The 20,291-nt window shown below is 41.2% G+C and overlaps 1 protein-coding gene across 19 annotated transcripts in view; it reads left to right on the plus strand.

Moving 5' to 3' along the window:
* The window catches only part of ABLIM1 (actin binding LIM protein 1), a 268,653-nt gene that overhangs the window by 214,556 nt on the left and 33,806 nt on the right, over positions 1 to 20,291 (plus strand). For 12 of the 19 annotated variants that reach the window (XM_038758709.1, XM_038758710.1, XM_038758717.1 and 9 more), the window contains 4 exons: positions 8,081 to 8,158; positions 8,603 to 8,758; positions 12,437 to 12,472; positions 13,689 to 13,818. In XM_038758709.1, the coding sequence (XP_038614637.1) occupies positions 8,081 to 8,158; positions 8,603 to 8,758; positions 12,437 to 12,472; positions 13,689 to 13,818 (400 nt within the window). Of the gene's footprint in view, positions 1 to 8,080; positions 8,159 to 8,602; positions 8,759 to 12,436; positions 12,473 to 13,688; positions 13,819 to 16,713; positions 16,834 to 20,291 lie in introns of all 19 variants that reach the window. The other 7 variants (XM_038758707.1, XM_038758704.1, XM_038758705.1 and 4 more) reach the window with 1 other exon arrangement.

Genomic DNA, 20,291 nt, shown 5'->3' on the forward strand with positions numbered 1-20,291 from the left:
TTATTAGTAAATGATTGCAAGACATCTGGAGACACTGTAATTGACATTTGCTCTTTTTCTTGCTGGGATTTTCCGACATGGTTCTTTCTGGTGCCCTTATTGCCTCTTTGGCTCATCCTTTTAAATCTATTTTGCTACCCTAACTGCATGTGTCACTAGAGGCTGTTCCAGGGTCCCCTTTTCTCAATTGACCCTGACTCCCTTGGGTAGCTCATCTGCTTCCATGGCTTCAACTACCACCTCATGTGGATGGCTCGCAAATCTAACTCACTAGTCTCAACCTCTCTCCTCTGAGATTTAGCATCTCCCCGTACCTCCAGGACCTCTCTACAGGGATGGCCCTGACACTTCAAGCTCAACATAGCCAGAATCGGTACTCCCCATCTTCTTTCCCAGATCCTCACCTCTGCCTAATGTGCCCATCCCTTTTTGACAGTGTTACCATCCTCCCCATCCCTGAAACCTGTCAGCTTGGCAGTATTCTTGATTTCTCCATTTCAAACCCCATATTCAGACTGTTTCTAAGACCTGCTTTTCCCTTCCACAACTTTTTCAGGATCAATCCCTTTTACTCCATCTAAGCAGCCACCACAGTGGTCTAGGCAACATATGTTCCAGCCTTTATTACTGCATCAGCCTCCTCACTGATCTCCCTGTCTCCAATCTGTCTCACCCCATGTCTAGACCATATTTCATTCAGCTGCTTGCTTCATTTGTCTAAAATGTCATTCTGCACACATCCCCCCCTCCTCAGAAATCTGAGGAACTCTTGACCATTGGCACAAAGCAATGCCAGCTCTCTCCCTCATAATGCTGCTACTACTAATAATAATAACAATAATAGTAGTATTTCTTAAGTGCTTACTGTGTTCTAAGTACTGGGATAGATACAATCTAATCACATTGGACATAGTCCCTGTCCCACATGGCTCTCACAGTCTTCACCTCCATTTTACAGATGAGGTAACTGACATACAGAGAAGTTAAGGGATTTGCCTAAAGTCACACAGAAGACAAGTGGTGGAACCAGGATTAGAACCCACTACTTAACCACTTTCTTCTCCCACTACAATTCAGGTCTTACTCTTCATTCTTGTTGAGCTAACCTAACTCTGTGCCTCCTTTATCATCTCTCCTGCTGCCAACCTCTTGTTCACCCGCTCCCCCACAGTTTAAAAGTTCCTACCCCTTCATAACTAATAGATTATCTTGTGTTCTTTCCATCTGAAATCACATCTCCAGGAGGGGTTCTCCAGTTAATCTGTAATCGGTTTGGTTCAGGCATAAAGAGACATGGGGAGGGAGAGCTGAACATCACCAAGTACTTTTTCCCTGGGCAGAACAAAGGAAAAGCCAGGAAAATGCATGTCTAATGTTTCTGGAAGGTGGAGTGTAATGTGGCTTACTGGATAGAGGACAGGCCTGGGAGTCAGAAGGACCTGGGTTCTAATCCTAGCTTCCTTCTTCCTTGCTGTGTGGCCTTGGGCAAGTTACTTAACTTTTCTGTGCCTCAGTTGCCTCATCTGTAAACTGAGGACTGAGACTGTGAGCCCTATGTGGGCTGGGAACTGTGTCCAATCTGCTTAGCTTCTATCTACCCCAGCACTTAGTAATAATAATGAAGATGGTATTTAAGTGCAAACAATGTGCCAGGCACTGTACTAAGTGCTGGGGGGATGCAAACAAGGAAATTGCATTGGATTCAGTCCCTGTCCCATGTGGGACACGGAGTCTCAATTCCCATTTTGCAGATGAGGTAACTGAAGCACAGAAAAGTGAAGTGGTTTGACCTAGGGCAGACTTCAGACAGGTGGCAGAGTCTGGGAGTCAGAGAACCTCATGTTCTCTGACTCACAGGCCTGTGCTGTATCCACTACAACGCTTTTTCTCAGTACAAAAAGGCCACGTGCATCTTCCCGGACTATGGTTTCCACCAGCATCCAGAAACAACTGAGTTTGTGCAGATGTTCTCCTTAGTCCTTTCTTTCTCTCTTAGTTCAGGCTCGTGCCTGCTCCAGTGTCATTAGGCTTGATGGAAGTCAGGATGGGCCCCATAATTATAGCCAGTGGAGGGCTTTTGCTCAGTTCATCTTATACATAAAGGAGGCTGTGTTGCTTTGAGCAGTGAAGGACAAGCACACATTAGAAGCATTTCATTCCCTCCAACTCTGCCATAGAAGTGTACAGACAACACTAATGGTCTTATATGAGGTTAGTGAGGACTCTGATAGGACTGAGAGGTCACCTCCTCCAGGAGGTCTTCCCAGACTGAGCCCCCTTTTTCCTCTCCTCCTTCCCATCCCCCCCATCCTGCCTCCATCCCCTCCCCACAGCACCTGTATATATGTTTGTAGAGATTTATAACTCTATTTTACTTGTCCTTATTTACTATTCTATTTATTTTGTTAATGCTGTGCATCTAGCTTTATTTCTATTTATTCTGATGACTTGACACCTGTCCACATGCTTTGTTTTGTCATCTGTCTCCTCCTAGACTATGAGCCCATTGTTGGGTAGGGACCATCTCTATATGTTGCCAACTTGTACTTCCCAAGCACTTAGTACAGTGCTCTGCACACAGTAAGCACTCAATAAATACGATTGAATGAATGAATGAATGACAAAAGAAGTAGCCTATTTTTGTTTATATTGACTGCTTTTGAAAACATCTAGTGGAGTTCAATATATAATGAGATTTGGGAAAGCAGATGACAAGGAACACTGGGAGAAATTGTTATAATCCTGTGGATTCTTTTAAAATTCTTTTAAAAATTTAAAGTTTTGGCTTACTGCTCCAACTTTATGAAGGAGGAAAACTTCTGAATTAGTTTATTTACTGCTCCAGCTTTGACATCTCTCCTCTGCAGTCTCACATTTCCTCCTGCTTTCAGGACATCTTCACCTGATGTGACACCTCAAACATCTGCAAAACAGAACTCCTGCTCTTCTTGCCCAAACTCTATCCTCCCCTTGTCTTTCCCATCACTGTAGACAGTAACACTATCCTTCATATCACAAAATCCCATAACCTTAGCATTATCCTCCACTCATCTCTCTCATTCAACCCACATATTCAGTCTGTCACCAAATCCTGTCAGTTCTACCTTCACAGCATTGCTAAAATCCTCCCTTTCTTCTCCATCCAAACTGCTACTACACTGATCCAAGCATTTATCATGTCACTCCTTGACTACTGCATCTGCCTCCTTGCTGACCTCCCTGCCTCCTGTCTCTCTCCACTCCAGACCATACTTCACTCAGCTGCCTGGATCCTTTTTCTGAAAAACAATTCAGTCCACATCTCCCTACTCCTCAAGAACCTCCAGTGGTTGCCTATCCACCTCCATATCAAACAGAGACTCCTTACCTATGGCTTTAAAACACTGAATCTGCTCACTCCCCTCCTACCTTAGCTCACTGATTTTTCTACTATAGCTCAGCCTGCATACTTTGCTCCTCTAGCATCAGCTTGCTCACTGTACCTCAGTCTCATTTTTCTCACCATCAACCCCTTTCCTATGTCCTCCCCCTGGCCTGGAACTCCCTCCTCTGCCATTCAATCCAGACCACTACTCTCCCCACCTTCAAACTTTATTAAGGTCATATTTCATCCAAGAAGCCTTCCCAGTTAAGTCCTGTTTTCCCCAGCTCCCTCTTTCTTCTGCATCATCTATACTTTCTAATCTGTACCCCTTTAGATTTGGAATTCACCCTACCCCTAGTTCCACTGCACTTACGTACATATCCATAATTTATTTATATCAATGTCTGTCTCCCCTTCTAGACTGCAAGCTCCTTGTGGTCAGGGAGTATGTTTACCAACTCTGTTGTATTCTCCTGAGTGCTTAGTACAGTGCTCTGCACCAGTAAGCACTCAATAAATGCCATTGCTTGATCGACTGATTATGGTAAAGAAGGGTTAAAATGATCCTTCAAAGATGAGGCAGAAAGTGAAAGGAATGGAGGTATTCAGCCAATGTACCTGTACCCCTCTTTTGCAGTTCTTGAAGCATGAATCCGCAACTAAAGAAGATGTAGGCATAAGAGAATTAAAAATCCCTAAAAACCCACCCAAGTAGTATTTTTGCAAGAATGAAATAAACAAACAGAGAAAATCATTTGGCAAAAATAAGGATGAATAACTTGAGAATGTTCCCGAAACCCCAGTTTGCACTTTGGCTATTTTGTGACTTTTATTTTCTTAATGAAAACAAACACCATAGCAACCACAATAACATCTGATTTTACTGAAATACACTTTCTCATACCACACCCACAGACAATATCGTAAAGTTAGTGGCAGTGAAAATCTTACCAGTAACAGGCAAGTTTTCTTCATACAGTAACACATTTATATAACAGAATGGAAGGAACAAAGTAGGAGAACTTGTATTTAATAGATTCTTTGCATGGAGATTGCATTAAACTATTGAATTACACCATGATCAATGGACAATTTCATTATATGGAGCTTTTTTATATCTAAAGAAATGTCCTGTGTGGGTTTCCACTTCTTCACTCTCTAAAATTCCTTTCTCATTTGGTGATAACACACTAATTTCCACCTTGCCTACTGCATCTGCTCTCCATCTCCTTGCTGACCTCCCTGCAACCTCTTTCTCCCCTCTCCAGTCCATACTTCAGTCTGCTGCCTGGATTATTTTTCTGAAAAATCATTTGGTCCATATCTCCCCTTTCCTCAAAAGCCTCCAATGGGTGCCCATCCACCTCTGCATCAAACAGAAACTCCTTACCATTGCCTGTAAGTAAGGAACTCAGTCCGTTTTCTCCCTCTCCAATCTTACCTCACTGACCTCCTACTACATCTGTCTGCACACTCCACTCATCTACTGCCAGTCTAGTCTCCGTACCTCAATCTTGTCTATCCACCATTGTTTTTGCCCCCACGTCCTCCCCTAAGTCTTGAAATCCTTCCCTCTTCATATCCAACAATCCACCACTCTCTCCACCTTCAAACCCTTCTAAGATCACAGCTTCTCCAAGGCCTTCCCTAACCAAGCCCTCATTTCTGCTATCCTCCCTCCCCTCTGCATTGCCAGTGCACTTGACTGTGGTCCCCTTAAACACTTGGCTGCTCACTCCAGCCCAAAGCACTTATGTACATATCCTTATACTCTATTACTTCCCCTATCTATAATTTATTTTAATGCCTATCTCCCCCTTTAGACTGTAAGCTCTTTGTAGGCAGGGATTGCATCTACAAACCTTACTATTGTATCATTCTTTCCCAAGCACTTAGTATAGAGTTATGCACATAGTATTGCCTCAATAAATACCATTGGTTGATTGAAATTTCGTCAAATAGAATAACTAAGTATTAACTAGTCAAAGCAATCAAAGTCTAGACAACAAAGAAACTATCTAGTGACTTGCCATTTTAAAGTCACTGCCACAAAGACTCCTCCTCCTGTTACCTCCAAAGCATGGCTTAGTGGAAAGAACAAGGGCTTGGGAGTCAGAGGACTGGGTTCCTAATCCCTGCTCTGCTACTTGCCTACTGTGTGACCTTGGGCAAGTCACTTTAACTTCTCTTTCCTTGTTTCTCTATTTGTCAAATGGGGATTCATTACCTACTCTTCCTCCTACTTAAACTGTGAACCCCATGAGAGACAGGAACTGTGTCTGATCTGTATCCACGCAGTGCTTAGTACAGTGCTTGGAACATAGCAAGCACTTAATACCATTGTTATTAATAATTCTAATCTTCATTAGTTTTCTTTACCGCTCCCAAATCTCTCCATCCTTCAGCCTATTGCTCCCTTTTCTGCTTTGGCCAAGAGCTCCCGCTCTTCCCAGAACACTTGTTCCTAACCCCTTGGTTTTCTCATTTCTGTTGCCTTCCAGTTTTTTTTTGTTGTTTTTTTTTCAAACTCTTCCTCCCAGTTAGGCCAAATGTCCATTTCTTGTATTCTGTTTCCTCCACATCCATTTTGTTTATCACAGTCACTGTTGTTCAGTTCCTTCATGTCAAGGCAACTATAATTCATGTCTTACTTTGATAGGACTTTACAGAGATCCAAGTAGATCATTCTCTCCCTATTCTGGACTTAACACCAATAAAGAGAAAAACCCAGAAGTTTCTGCGGCCCCCAAAAGGATGGGAATAGTGAGAACTACTGCAGGTAATGCAGGAAGAGGAAGAACCAAGAGGAGCAGGAATAGCAGCATCAGTGGCTCCAGAGCACAATAGAAGAGAGCAAGCCAAGGCAGAAGTAGCGTGGTCTAGTGGAAAGAGCATGTGCCTAGGAGTCAGAGGATGTGGGTTCCAGTCCCAGCTTTGCCACATGTTTGCTGTGTGACCTTGGGCAAGTCACGTTACTTCTCTGTGCCTTGTATACCTTATCTGTAAAGCGGGGATTAAGACCGCGAGCTGCATGTGGAACAGGGACAGTGTCCAACCTGATTACCTTGTATATTCCCCAGTGCTTTGGAACAGTGCTCCACACATAGTAAGTGACTCAACAAATGCCACAATTATTATTTTTTTACTATTATTATTAGGTAGAGGAGCTGTGGGCATGGTATGAGCAGAACCCAGGACCTTGGCAGCAGTAGGTAGCCTCATGTCTAGAAGAAGGTTCTCTGCCTTAGTTTCCAATCACCCCCAACTATTTACCGACTTTAAACTTCAATTTGCACATTATTGGCCTCTTAAAAGACTGAAAATTAGGCAGCTGGATTTATGCCTAGTTAAAAATTTTGACTGTTATCCATTTGTGTATTTTTGAAGTTCTCTTTTTGCCATTTCTCCCCCCATGCTTTTATACCTACAATTTTCCCTACTCAGTGAAAAACTGAGTGTCCAAACTAACTAAAACCAAGATTAGTGGAAGTAATTGAAAAAACTGCTTTATCGAACAACTTGTTTACCTACCTCAAGCACTTGCCTGTTTTTTTTTTTTTTCAGACAGTAAATTGTTTTTCCTGCAATCCAAAATGGTCCCTGGATATCTGATTGGTTTAGATCATTGTTTTCTGTTAGAGTTGCGTTTGGTGACAAGTAGACTGCTTTGAGACCCTCTTGATAGAAGTGTTTCTGTGATGCCATCACACCTCTTCTGTTCTATTGAAGTTGCTTTGATCTTTTGAATGGAAACAATGATAAATGACTCTTAGAACCCAGGTTGAAATCCAGTGCAGAGGTAGTATTGTCATTTCCTCTGAACCTCAGAAGATTGAGAAATCTTAGATGATATTCATCTATTTTGCACCTGCAACTGTCACAGGCTGCTGAACAGCAGAGATGTAACCTATTCAGGTTCTCCTACTCACACACTTATACTGTCACCAAAATCACAATAGCTTTTTGTAGTCTTCCCTGCCATGAGTTTTGTTATTCTTAAACTTGTTACTTTTTCTGTCCTGTGTGGGAATAATAATTTCGCAAATCTCTAGTATGTGAAAACTTACCTAACACACTTAAAAATTTGTAATTTTATCTTGATTTGCAAAGTGCAAAATACAGTGAGAAATGGTGAAAGATGATAGCGTTGAGTTGTTCAGAGTTGCAGGCCTCCCATTTCAGGAAATAACTTGTAAAGGATAAGAAAAGCCATTGAGCCTTCCACTTTCTTTAAAGAGATATTCTAAAGGAGGCCTACCAGGCAGGCTGTCAAGCTCATTTCTGCTTTTCCTTCATATCCCCACTGTTACCATAGTTTTCTGGAAATTATAATCCATTTTTCTCATCCAGTAGCTCAGAATTGATGCTAGGGGTGTGCGTGGGAGACTCTGCATTTCCGAATGCTCATACTAAACCTTAGCTCAATTCAGGTACTATTCATTGGCCACTTTTAGCTCAAAATACATTTTTAGTTCATGAAATAAATTTCCATATCACTAGAAAGCCTCAGATGCTTTTGGAAAGCTTGGACATTCTATTACAGTTTTCATTTACCTTTTCTGACTTATGTCTCCAAACTGTATTGCCAATTAATTAGGAAAGTTAGGAAATGCTATCTTTTTAAGACTTGCATAGATTTTGGCATGTCAGTGCCCTTGGCAGCCTCAACTCTGCAGACACAATCTGTTCTCTTAAAGGCATATATCTATTTTTCAGCCAACCAGAACCTCCTCTGAAAGCATCTACTCCAGACCAGGCTCAAGTATCCCTGGCTCACCTGGCCATACTATCTATGTAAGTATTCCAATTTATAAGCAAATGTGTCAGTACTTGGATTCAATCAATCAGCTGTATTTATGGAGTGGTTACTGTGTGCAGGGCACTGTCCTAAGCTCTTGAAAGAGTACAACAAGCTTGCAAGTTAGGGTTGGACACATGTTAGTGTGATGGTTCAAAAATCTAATTTTGCGTTATGAAGTTTGTGTTTTTAACCAACTACAGATTTTTTTAATCCCCTTTTTAAGTTATCCCTTGAGGAGCTTCTAATGAGCTCCTCATTAGGTGTCCACCTAAATTCCCAAGAATTTTCAACTGCTTTAACCAAACAAGTCAAATTTAAATTTCTGTGTTCCTTTGGGGTAGACATTTTTAAAAGCAGATGTAAATAGCATTGGTAGTAAAAGTTTCTTTTAAAACTTAAGTGTTTAATCTAATTTTTCTTTCCATCTGCTCCCTTAGGCAAAGGTAGACAATGAGATCCTTGACTATAAGGATTTAGCCGCCATTCCCAAAGTTAAGGCTATTTATGACATTGAACGTCCAGATCTTATCACCTATGAGCCATTCTACACTTCCACCTATGAAGACAAACAAGAAAGGCAGAGTCTTGGAGAGGTAATGATTGCCTATGGAGGTTTGTCTTTGAAGACACTATCTGGCTCTTCTGTTTTCCCTTATTATTCACAGTAACTGAAGGAGTAATTACTACTTGGTGTAATTTGTTCCTGTGTGTGAAGCTGCTTGTTGCCATCATTTGTGCTAAGGAAGGAAATCGTTACAATGGTCTTGGGTTTTTTTTGGGGGGGGGGGGGGGCCACAATTGCAAAAAAGGAAAGCTGTGGATTTGGTGGAAGGGTCATTAGTTCTGTTCCAGGGGATTGACTTTTTAACAGTTGATGACCAAAACTAATAGGGGCAGTTTTGAATTGCTTCTCACTGTACCTCGGCCTCATCTATCTCCCATCCAACCTCTCACCCACGTACTGCCTCTGGCCTGGAACGCCCTCCCTCCTCATATCCGACAGACGATTATTCTCCCCCTCTTCAAAGTCTTATTGAAGGCACTTCTCCTCCAATGGGCCTTCCCTAACTAAGCCTGCCTGTCCTCTTCTTCCTTTCCCTTCTGTGTTGCCCTGACTTGTTCCCTTTATTCATCTCTCCTCCCAACCCCACAACAGTTACGTACATATCCGTAATTTATGTACTCATATTATTGTCTGTGTCCCGTTCTAGACTGTACGCTCATTATGAGCAGGGAATGTGTCTGTTTATTGTTGTATTGTACTCTGCCAAGTTCCTAGGGTGGTGCTGTGCACACAGTAAGCACTCAATAAATATGATTGAATGAATGATTCTCCTTTGGAGGGAGACACAAATGATAATTATCTCTCCATATCCATCAATCACTAGTATTTATTGAGCATTTACTACATGCAGAGCACTGTATTACTTATGTACATATCCATAATATCATTTACTTTTTTCAATCAATGGGGTTTGTTGAGCACCTACTGTGGGCAGAGCACTGTACTAAGCCCTTGGGAAAGAACAATATAACAGAGTTGGTAGACAAGCTTTGTTAATTTCTGCTTCCCCATCTAGACTGTAAGCTTGTTGTGGGCAGGGGGCGCTTGTTTACCAACTCGGCTTTATAGTGCTCTCCCAAGCGCTTAGAAAAGTCCTCTGCTCATAGTAAGCATTCAATAAATACAATTGATTGATATATCCAAAGGTGATTCTGAGTATTTGCCAGGGGAATAAGGCAAAACCCAGCCAGAGAGAGGAGAAATCCCACTGCCAGGATAATGTCTCCACCCCCTAGAGAGTGCATCCGCCTTTGTATTCTAACAATGGGAACACCCAGTTGTGGCTTCTCTGCCCACACTTAATCTAGATTTGGGTAGAGGGGTGTAGGGGAGGTGGCTATGGCCATCACTGCACCCCAGCCCCTTTAGCTACTAAAACCCATCTGGCCTAATGATATTTAAAAACACAGATTTGAAGAAATAGTAGTCATAGCTGCAACAAAATTAATTTTCCCATTCTGAGTCTTTCTCTCTGGCCAACTCCCTTTTCCATCCAATATTCTAGAATGCCTCGGAACTTTAAAGCACAGGGGAACTGAGTCGATTTGTTTTCACGTGCTACCACCTTGTGGTGACTCTGAAATATCTTCTGAAATGTAATTTTTGGAATGAAGTTTTGGTGTACTGGTAGTTTTATTCAGTCTATTTGATATGTCCTTCTTTGGGGATTTAACAAGAAACAATGTTTCTGGTCCCCTGAGCCTTCCAATTCAGTGACTTCAAAACATCATTCAAAATCCTGAAGACAGTCACTGCTGATGACTCCTGTGAAAACATGTCTTGAAGACGTGCATATGGTCTTGGACCATTTTGAAGACTTGTCACAGCAATAGTTGATGAAAGATAGAATGATGAATATGATGGTAGAGGAAGCTGAAAAATCCTGAGACCATGTCCCTACTTAAAGCAGGAAAACCTTTCACAATGCCTAAAATTGTAATCAGTGATGCAGAGCTGAAAGATATGAAATTCTAACTGTAGAGTACATTTTTCCCATGATGCCTTGAAACAGCATGATGTCGAGAAGCAGCATGGCATAGTGGATATAGCCCAGGCCTGGGAGCCAGAAGGTCATGGGTTCTAATCCTGGCTCCACCACCTATCTACTGTGTGACCTTGGGCAAGTCACTTTACTTCTCTGTGCCTCAGTTACCTCATCTGTAAAATGGGGATTGAGACTGTGAGCTCTATATGGGACCAACTGTGTCCAGTCCGATTAATTTGTATCCACCTCAGCGCTTAGTACTATGCCTGGCACATAATAAGCTCTTAACAAATACCATAATTATTATTATTATAAGCAAAGAAATAGTAAACCAAAACAGAGCAGTATGTGTTTTGAGGTGCCCGATATGGTGTGATCTAAGCAACGTCAAGCATAAAACTAGCATTAGCTATTGTCCCAGGCTTGTATCACCTTCAGCTTTTAGATAGTTTCTCCAGCATCCCCTGGGACTTTTTAAAATAGAGTACATTAATGGTAAGATGGGCTCACTAACAGTAGGTCTTAGAAGTCTCCATCCATTGCAGCAGTGCTTGTTGCAATACTCCTGCTGTTGGCAGGGTGTATTTAGAGTTACTCTACTTAAAGCCAAGATGGAATTACCTCTTTCAGGGTGGGCAAAAGAAATATTGTCACACTGAAGCTCAATTTGCAGAAGCATGGCTTTATGGAATAAATGTGATAGATCGGAAGACAAACCAGTTTGGCAGCAGCTCTCAGAGCCGATTTAACTAGTTTTGAGAAACCAGCTGGACCATTAGATGAAGATAGCCACCAGCAGTTAACATGGCTCCAACCAGAGAGTCTGCAAATACATTTTTGTGTGGAAAGGAACACTAAATACATTTGTGTCTTTTTGACCACACTTTTTCACAGGTATAATAGTACTGTCAGAAGCATCACCAAATGAAAAGAGCAGTGATATATAGTTGCTCTAAATTACTGTTTCTCTTGTGCTCCTTCACTATGAAATCTATAACTTCAGAGTCAAATACAAGTCTCATGTTGTTTCCACTTCCATTTGTCTCATCCCTCATCATCTTATTATACTTTTGTAGAGAAAGAATTAATTCATCCCATTTTCCTTAATGATGGTTTAAAAGTACCTCAGTATATGAAAATACAGCTTGAAGCCATCCCAAACTAGCAATAACAAATAGTACATGATACTCAATTCCAGATATGATCATTTTTATGTTTGCAATGACTTGTTAAGTTGATGACTGTGTGTGGAACAGAAAATTGTGCAGGTATTGGAGCTTGAGTCATCTCTAACTAGGAGAGAGGTTGGAGTGAGTTGGACCTTAGAGAAACCAGCAGATAATGAAAGTTGACTGTTGACTTTCTTTTCCCTAAAAGTTTGGTTTAATTTCAATATATAAGGTTCATGCATTAGAATGATAGATACTGACTTCATTTTCATCTTCTAAACTGTTTTACGTATACTATTGTGGATCATAAAACTTCATGATCTTCTTTCATGGAATTGTCATAAAATGATCACATATGGTTTTCAGTCCCCCCAAAACACAAGCAGCTGAGAGACAGGGCCAAGATTTTTGGTGCCTTGAGGATAATTCCTTACACACACCTTTTAGGATCAGACCTGAGAAGGGAGAAGTTATCATTGGATGGGGAAAAAAACAAAACAATTCATTGAGAAAAGGATTTAATTGTATTAATCTTTCTTTTCCTTTCTTGTAGTCTCCAAGGACTTTATCGCCTACACCATCTGCGGAGGTAAGTGTTATGCAGGGTAGAATTTCACTAAGGTTTTCCATGTAAAACAGTTATTTTTGTTATTTGGAGTTCCCAACCGTGCAAAAGTAGAATGGGGCAGATATTGCTGGTTCAAGGTATGCATAAAAATGTTTTTTAAGAACTTACCCAAATAGCCCCAGACATATTATGTTCAACTTTATCAAGGCTGGTTAAAAGTTTTAAAAAAATGACAAATGGAAACACTACCCTCCTCCTAAAGGCAGAAAAAAATGGGTTCAGAGGTGGAGGCCAGTTACAAGGTGGTGAAACTGTGGCAACGGGATCATTGATTATCGGAGATGGAAAAAAATAATTGTTCCTAAACAAAATGGGAATGTATGTTACATACGTGTATCATCCAACAAAGCTGTGTGCAGTACTAGCCATTCCTTATTTAACCAAGTTCAGAACTTTCTGCCTTGAAAGTGGTGTGGCCTAGAAGAAAGAACATGGGCCTGGGAGTCGGGACCTGGGTTCTAATCCCAGCTCTGCCACTTACCTGCTGTGTTACCTTAGGCTAGTCACTTAACTTTTCTGTGCCTCAGTTACCTCATCTGCAAAATGAGAATTCAATACCTGCTCTTCCTCCTACTTGAAATGTGAGCCCCGTGTGGATTATCTTCTATCTACCCCAGTGCTTAGTACAGTTCTGGACAAATAGTGCTTGACTTGACAAATGCCACCGTTATTGTTATTATTATTATTAATAACATTAGATAATCAGAATTCTAGGGCATTTTGTGCTACTAATCTCTGGCACAAGATCCCAAAAAGTTAATTGCAACTAAAATCACTTGAAGCAAGATGTTAGCAACCATTTGAAGGATACTCCTTTTGTTAGAGTAAGCTCCTTGTGAGCAGGGATCATGTCTAACAACGCTGGTTAATGTTCTTTAGTTAGTACAGAGTGCTGCATGCAGTTATCACTCAGTGAATACAACTGATGGATTGTTACATCAATCCAAAATGTGTTCTTTAAAAAGAGGTAACAATTATGATATGTTACCCAAATAAGACAACCCTTCAGGATTGGAATGGCCCCTGTTATATTGGAATTTCATAAATATGCTGTAGCACTAAGTTTGTACAAAGACAGATATTACTTTTGTGGTAGTTTTAATTGACACACTTTGACCCTAATATTTGTTTCATTTAAAATGCCATTTTAGATTCATTCTTGAATGTATTACTCTAGGGTTATCAGGATGTTCGAGATCGTATGATCCAAAGATCCACCAGTCAAGGCTCCATTAACTCTCCGGTGTACAGCCGCCATAGCTACACACCGACAATGTCTCGCTCTCCCCAGCATTTCCACAGACCTGGTAAGGGCAACTGTGTTCATGATTTACCCATTTCCTGTACTGAGAGAGATGATGATTTTTTTTTGATACTAAAAGTGGTTATAAAATGTCCAAATAGTTTGGTTTTTTTTTTCAGATTGACAGTAGGATATGAAGTCTCTTTACTGCATGTGTTTTTTTTTAAAGTGTTGATTCTTTGAATTTGTATCATTCTATTTGTCATAAATATACTGCTTGAATGGAGTGGGCCACACAATTCTAATGGGCTGTGGGGACTTTGTAGGAACACATGGTATACTTTAGAAATTAAAACTGAAACAACCAGAATTCAAATGGTGACAGGCATTTCTAGAAATCTACAAGTTTGCAGTACCCTGGTGTTGGGAAACTAGAAGTGTTACAGAAGGCAGGTTATCTTTTCCTGAGTTCATAATTATGTCCTCATGCTGTTGTTGAGAAGCTTTTCAACAAACCTCAATAATTGGCCTTCTAGAAGCAACTAAATGGTTAATTATACATGGCTCTTATCCACTTTGAAATATGTGGAAAGAAATAAGAGGTGGACTTAGTGTAGCATTTGAGAACCAGAGCTAATTTTCAGGTCTGCCCAGTTGATCTCAGTTGCCATTTTGGTACTCATTCCACTCATTTCATATACAGAGCACCTATTTATGTTAATGGGAGTTCTGTATGTGAGATATGGGTAGTAAAGAGGTCAGCAATACCTATCAGAAACCTCCTGCAAAGTAAGATCCAAACAGAAGATGTTTGTTTTAAGTGATGTGAACATTAGCCTGTTGTGATACACTAATAGTGACTGTCAGATTCTATTTGTGTCGATAAGAATTTACCTTAATTTTATGGCTCCTAAATCTTGATTTTTTTTTATGGACTAGGAATCAACTTCATATTCCACAGGATGCTAACTTGTTTAAATAGGGATTTTAAACAAAACTGAAGATGTGGAACTTTGAAAAGGCTGCAAACTTCTGTTTAGTACTAGGATTTCACCATTCTTCACTATTTTACAGTCTTTGATTTCCATCTAGAATGTAAGGAGATAAGATCAGTGGTCCATCCAGTCTAGTACTCTATCTCCAAATGATTGTACACATTTTCCCCTTCAGCTGATCCTTGTGATTTAATTTCCCCATTTTCCCTTTAAAGTGAATTCCTGTGCATCATTTCACAGTGTACACTATTTTGGCTAAGAGGGGGATTAGGTTACTTTCTTTGCTATTCTTGGGTGAAACTCCATAACCAAATTGAAGGGAGTGTTGGGCCATGAAACCATGAATTTGGGCAACTTGATATCCAAAATGCAGGGATTTGAAACTACTCTGACTGTTTTCATTGCACTTATTCAATAAACCTACAGAGATGCTCTTGGGATGTGAATACCAATACCATTTAGGCATTAACAAAGTTTTTGAGTTTCACTTAGGAGTCAGTGTCATTGAGTCCCCAAATTTCTGGGGTTTCTCAGTATTTTGGTTTTAATATAATCTGATATTTTTCAGACACCCAGTGTGTGTCCAAGTTATGCACTTCTAAATCTGTTTCCATTTCTTTAAGGAGCTTTTCTCCTTTTTTCTTCCTTGCCATCATTACTTTCCCTTTATGTATGCCTTTATGCAGTGTGTGGAGACCCAGTAACCCTTCCCCATTCACAAACACGTGTTTGCACATGCACAATCAGATACACTCACCCATGCTCAAATATGGATAGAAACGATCACACACCTATCGGGTCTAATTGTGAGGACCTCCAGCTTTCCATCTCTGGGTGAGCAGGTGCAGATTGGGTGATGCCAAGAGACTTGTAATCCAGGAAGAGAAAGGGAAGGGAGAGGAACAAGCAGCTAGCTTTTCTTCTGGCTCCTTTTCTCCCTCCTGTAGGGTGGGGCAGGGCTACACTGTCATGAAGCTAATCCAATTTTTTTGCACAGAGATTCTTCTTATTGGTGAATTCCCCAAGATTGATGGTTTTAGAGGCAGTTTTCCAAATAGATCATTCTCTGTCTCAAGTGGAAGAGGCAGGGGGAGGATAAGGACCACCACCCCAGAGAATGCTGATTTTTTCCTGGAGGTGGAAGCCTGGGTTCCAGGCTGTTCACCTTCCCAATACTCCTCCTACCCTGGCCACTAGGAAGGGTTTCCTAGGTTTATCCCACCACCTCCCAGCAGACCCCCCCATTTACCCCAAATTTTCCTGAAGCGGGAAGCCTGGGTACTGAGCGAGTGTCACAATTCATGGGGAAAATCCTGAGAAACATCTTCCACTTAACAAAGAAAAATGCCAAAAGTCACAACTCTGTGTCTGCTAAGATCACCGCTGCCCAGGGTCAAATGGCACACAGGTCAAGGGACGACCCTTGAGAAGATACCGGGGACCTGGAAAGATGCTGTTTGTGAGAAAGCTAGGTGCCGCTGCTTCTGCCCCTGTATTCTCCAACAGCAGTAGAATTTTGCAGCTTTCTATTCATTCTGAAATGTAGAGGTGAAGTTCTTGAAAATTTCTTCAGATGCTCACCAATGCTTTTACAGGTCTTGCCAGCCTCCTTTGTTTGTTCTGAGCTTAACTCAGCCACTTCTGATGCTAATGACTATAACAAAGTCCTAGAGAATTTTCCCATTGATAGTTTACTAAACCTTGTCCCGCAATTTATTGTTGCTCTGTGAATAGAAAAGATCGATTCTGGCCAAGCGAGTGAATGCCAACTCAGGTCTCAAAAATTCCCTCAATTTTATATGGATTTTACAGTTTAGTGCTTTCTTAACCTTTTTCTTTTCCTTCCTTCTTTCAGACTCCTGATTAATGCTCATTTCTTTGAAGTCTCTATCCCTGCCTCTGTCGTAATTTTTGTTCTTCTTTTGTTTTCATCTGTCCTGCCCCTTGATTTCTTGCTGCCGCAGAGCTGCTTTCTCCTGGTGTGCAGCGGTTGTCATACCTGCGCACTAGAAGTCTCAGCTCCACCCACAATGACTCCCGCCCTAACTCCCCATTCCGACACCACTTCATTCCCCATGTGAAAGGTAAGGAGGCAGGTCTTTCGAGCTAGAGTCCTGCATAGCGGAGATATAGTAGCATTCTGAAAAAGCTAATAAGGTTGATCTCCCAAAAGTAGCCATTAGCTTTTTACCTTTCAGCATGCCTCAAACATATCATGACACTTCTGAATATTTTAGAAGTGGCATAATGTCTTCCTTCAGTAGAAATATGTCATTTCTAAGGGCCCTAGATGTAGAGGCAGAAAGTATATTACATATTATAAGTGTTTAGGAAAAGCGAGTCATCAATCGTTCAGGTAACGGTACTTTATATTTCAAAGGCAATATAATATGTAATATACAGCTCCAGTCCTAGCCAATTTGTTTTCAATTTAAAACCATTTTTGTGTTTTTTGAAGAACCACAAATATATTTAAATCACAAGTCTTTTACAATAACCAAAAGGCAGCTGAAAAATTCCAAAGCATTTTGGCAGTGGGAAAAGATCCATGGCAACTGAGATATGTCAGAAAGTGTTTCATTTGCTATTTAAGTTTATCTTTTTGATTCAAAATCTCCAGACTGCTTTCTTTGTTTGCCCTCTATTCTGAAGGGAAGGCTTTGTAGCCTTGTCCCTCTGCGTGCTTTGAAAGCCTCTATTTGTACCATCCTTTTATGAAATTTTCATTGTTCTCTTAATCTCCTCTTTTCTTCTAGAGTAGCCCTCAGACAGTCTTCTAGTTTTCCTTACAATATTGAGGGAATCTAAGAATTGCTGATGAGGTTATGAAGAGGTCATAATTTCAACATGGGAATGAGAGCTCACAGGAGTCATGAGCTTCAGCTGAGCAATTTATTTGAGCCAAATCAACCAATGTGGTCTGCAAAGAGGGAAATAACACTTTTGCCATGGATCTTCATATAAGGCTAATAGATCTCAATGTCATTTTGCTCCAAATGCTCAATACCTCACCGATACTGACGTATAAATGAGTGCTGTAGTTCAGTTTTTTTTAATTAACATTCACTTCCAATCTGTTCAAAATCTTTTCCTTTGTTGTAGTCTGATAATTTAATGGGGTCCCTTAAAAATAATAGATGCACTTCTCATTTCAGCATGCACTTGATCCATGAATTTTGTAATTTGAACATTTCTACTGCTGTGAAATTATATTGCTATCACACGTTTTGATGGAATTTCCATCTTCTGCCTTTAGAGCCAAATAGACTCTTTAAGTGAGTTAATTAGAATAGTATTTTGGCATCCTTACCAGTAGTTTTTATTATTTATAATTTTCTCAATTAGCAATTTTGGTTTCATATTATTTTCCATTATTGGACTGAATTATGAACTGACCCATCAGGGAAGGATAAATATTTAGTAAAATAATTAATCCCCTTCATTGCTCTGAGAGATATTAATATGCAAGCCTTAACCTAATTCAGATTGTCCTGTCTTAATAAGGGGGCAAAGGGGAAGCAGCATGTCCTAGTGGAAAGAGCACGGACCTGAGCTCTCATCCCAGCTCCACCACTTGTCTTCTCTGTGACCTTAGACTAATCACTTGACCTGTCTGTACCTCAATTATCTCATCCGTAAAATGCAGTTTAAATCCTCCTTCCTTCTGATTTAGACTGGAACCCATTAAGGACAGGGACTGTGTCTAATCTGATTACCTTGTAAGAATAATAATAATAATAATGGCATTTATTAAGTGCTCACTATGTGCAAAGTGCTGTTCTAAGCACTGGGGAGGTTACAAGGCAATCAGGTTGTCCCACAGGGGGCTCACAGTCTTCATCCCCATTTTACAGATGAGGTAACTGAGGCCCAGAGAAGTGAAGTGACTTGCCCAAAGTCACACAGCTGACAATTCACGGAGCTGGCATTTGAACCCATGACCTCTGACTCCAAAGCCCGTGTTCTTTCCACTGAGCCACACTTACTACAGTGCCTAGCATGTAGTGAGTGCTAAACATGTACCAAAATTAACACAATTTTCATTCAATTAAAACAAAATTCTCTTCTATTTGGTTACAATATGTCATCTGTGAAGCATATGTGAAGCAGCGTGGCTCAGTGGAAAGAGCACGGGCTTTGGAGTCAGAGGTCATGGGTACAAATCCCAGCTCCACCACATGTCTGTTCTGTGACCTTGGGCAAGTCACTTAACTTCTCTGAGCCTCAGTTACCTCATCTGTAAAATGGGGATTAAGACTGTGAGCCCCAGGTGGGACAACCTGATCACCTTGTATCCCCCCCAGCACTAAGAACAGTGCTTTGCATGTAGTAAGCACTTAACAAATGCCATCATTATTATTACTAAGGAGAAAGCTGGGAGAAGGAAGGGGAACAAGGAGGAGAAGAGGGAGGTGGATGGGAAGGAGGAAGAGAGAGAAGGGGAAAAAGAAGAGAGGAAGTAGTGAGAGGGAAAGAGGAGATTAATTCTTACACAAATGCATCCTGCTCTCATGTGTCAGTTCATAATTCATTCCAATAGTGGAAGTGGAAAATAATGTTAAACCAAAAAGGATGAGGAAAAGAGGAGGAGAAAGAAGAAGAGTAGACAGAAACAAGAAGGGGGAGAAGAGATAGGGTCAATCAATCGATGGTATTTTTTGAGCACTTACTGTGTGCAGAGCACTGTACTAAGTGCTGGGGAGAAAACTATACAATTGGTAGACATGATCCCTGTCCACAATGAAGGGAAGCGCTTAGTACAGTGCTCTGCACACAGTAAGCGCTCAATAAAATACAATTGAATGAATGAAGGGAACAGAACGGCAACGGGTAAAGGATTGCCTTTTTTCCCCTCTTCCCTCTCCTCCTTCACCCCTCTTCCCTCTACTCCAATGCTGAAACTGGAAGATGCACAGACCTAGATGCAACATTTGAAACATAGGGTGTGGAGGAGGAGCAGAGAAGCCAGAACTCTAAAACAAGAAGGAGAAGCACCGGCCTAAAGAGTTGGGAACTTGTGGCCTCTGGAATTTCGAAGTTAGGGCCCAGGGTGAAAGGAGTGGGCAGCAGTGGGCAGTTCACCTGTCCCAGATGCAGCCACTGAAGCGTGTGAGTCTCTCCCTCCCCATCTTGGGGAGGGGAGTGGGTACCAAGCCTCATGCTCTGGGGCTTATGCAGCCACAGATGGGCCAATGAGGACAGGACTGGGCAGCAAGCAGGTAACTTTCTTCCCCTGGCCTTCTGGGAATTAGAGTTGCTAGTTTTCTACTGTTGTCCGGGCAGCTCCAGGGAATAGGGTTCCACCCAACAAAGTCAGCAGGCTCTGCAAGGGGTGCTACCCCTGGACTGAGGGGCAGACCAAGTGGGATTCAAACCCATGCTCCCCTCACGTGGCAGCTGTCTGTATTGATGGTTATGGAAATATTTTTGCAGGCCTTATTATAGACATGTCCACTTTTAGCTCCCATAGAGTCAGTTGACAACCATGGACTCTGAGCAAAGGAGGCTTACATAAAGTGGCAATTTCAGCAACTCACAAATA

The sequence above is a fragment of the Tachyglossus aculeatus genome, chromosome 16, assembly GCF_015852505.1.
Source record: "Tachyglossus aculeatus isolate mTacAcu1 chromosome 16, mTacAcu1.pri, whole genome shotgun sequence".
In the NCBI taxonomy this organism is placed as follows: domain Eukaryota; kingdom Metazoa; phylum Chordata; class Mammalia; order Monotremata; family Tachyglossidae; genus Tachyglossus; species Tachyglossus aculeatus.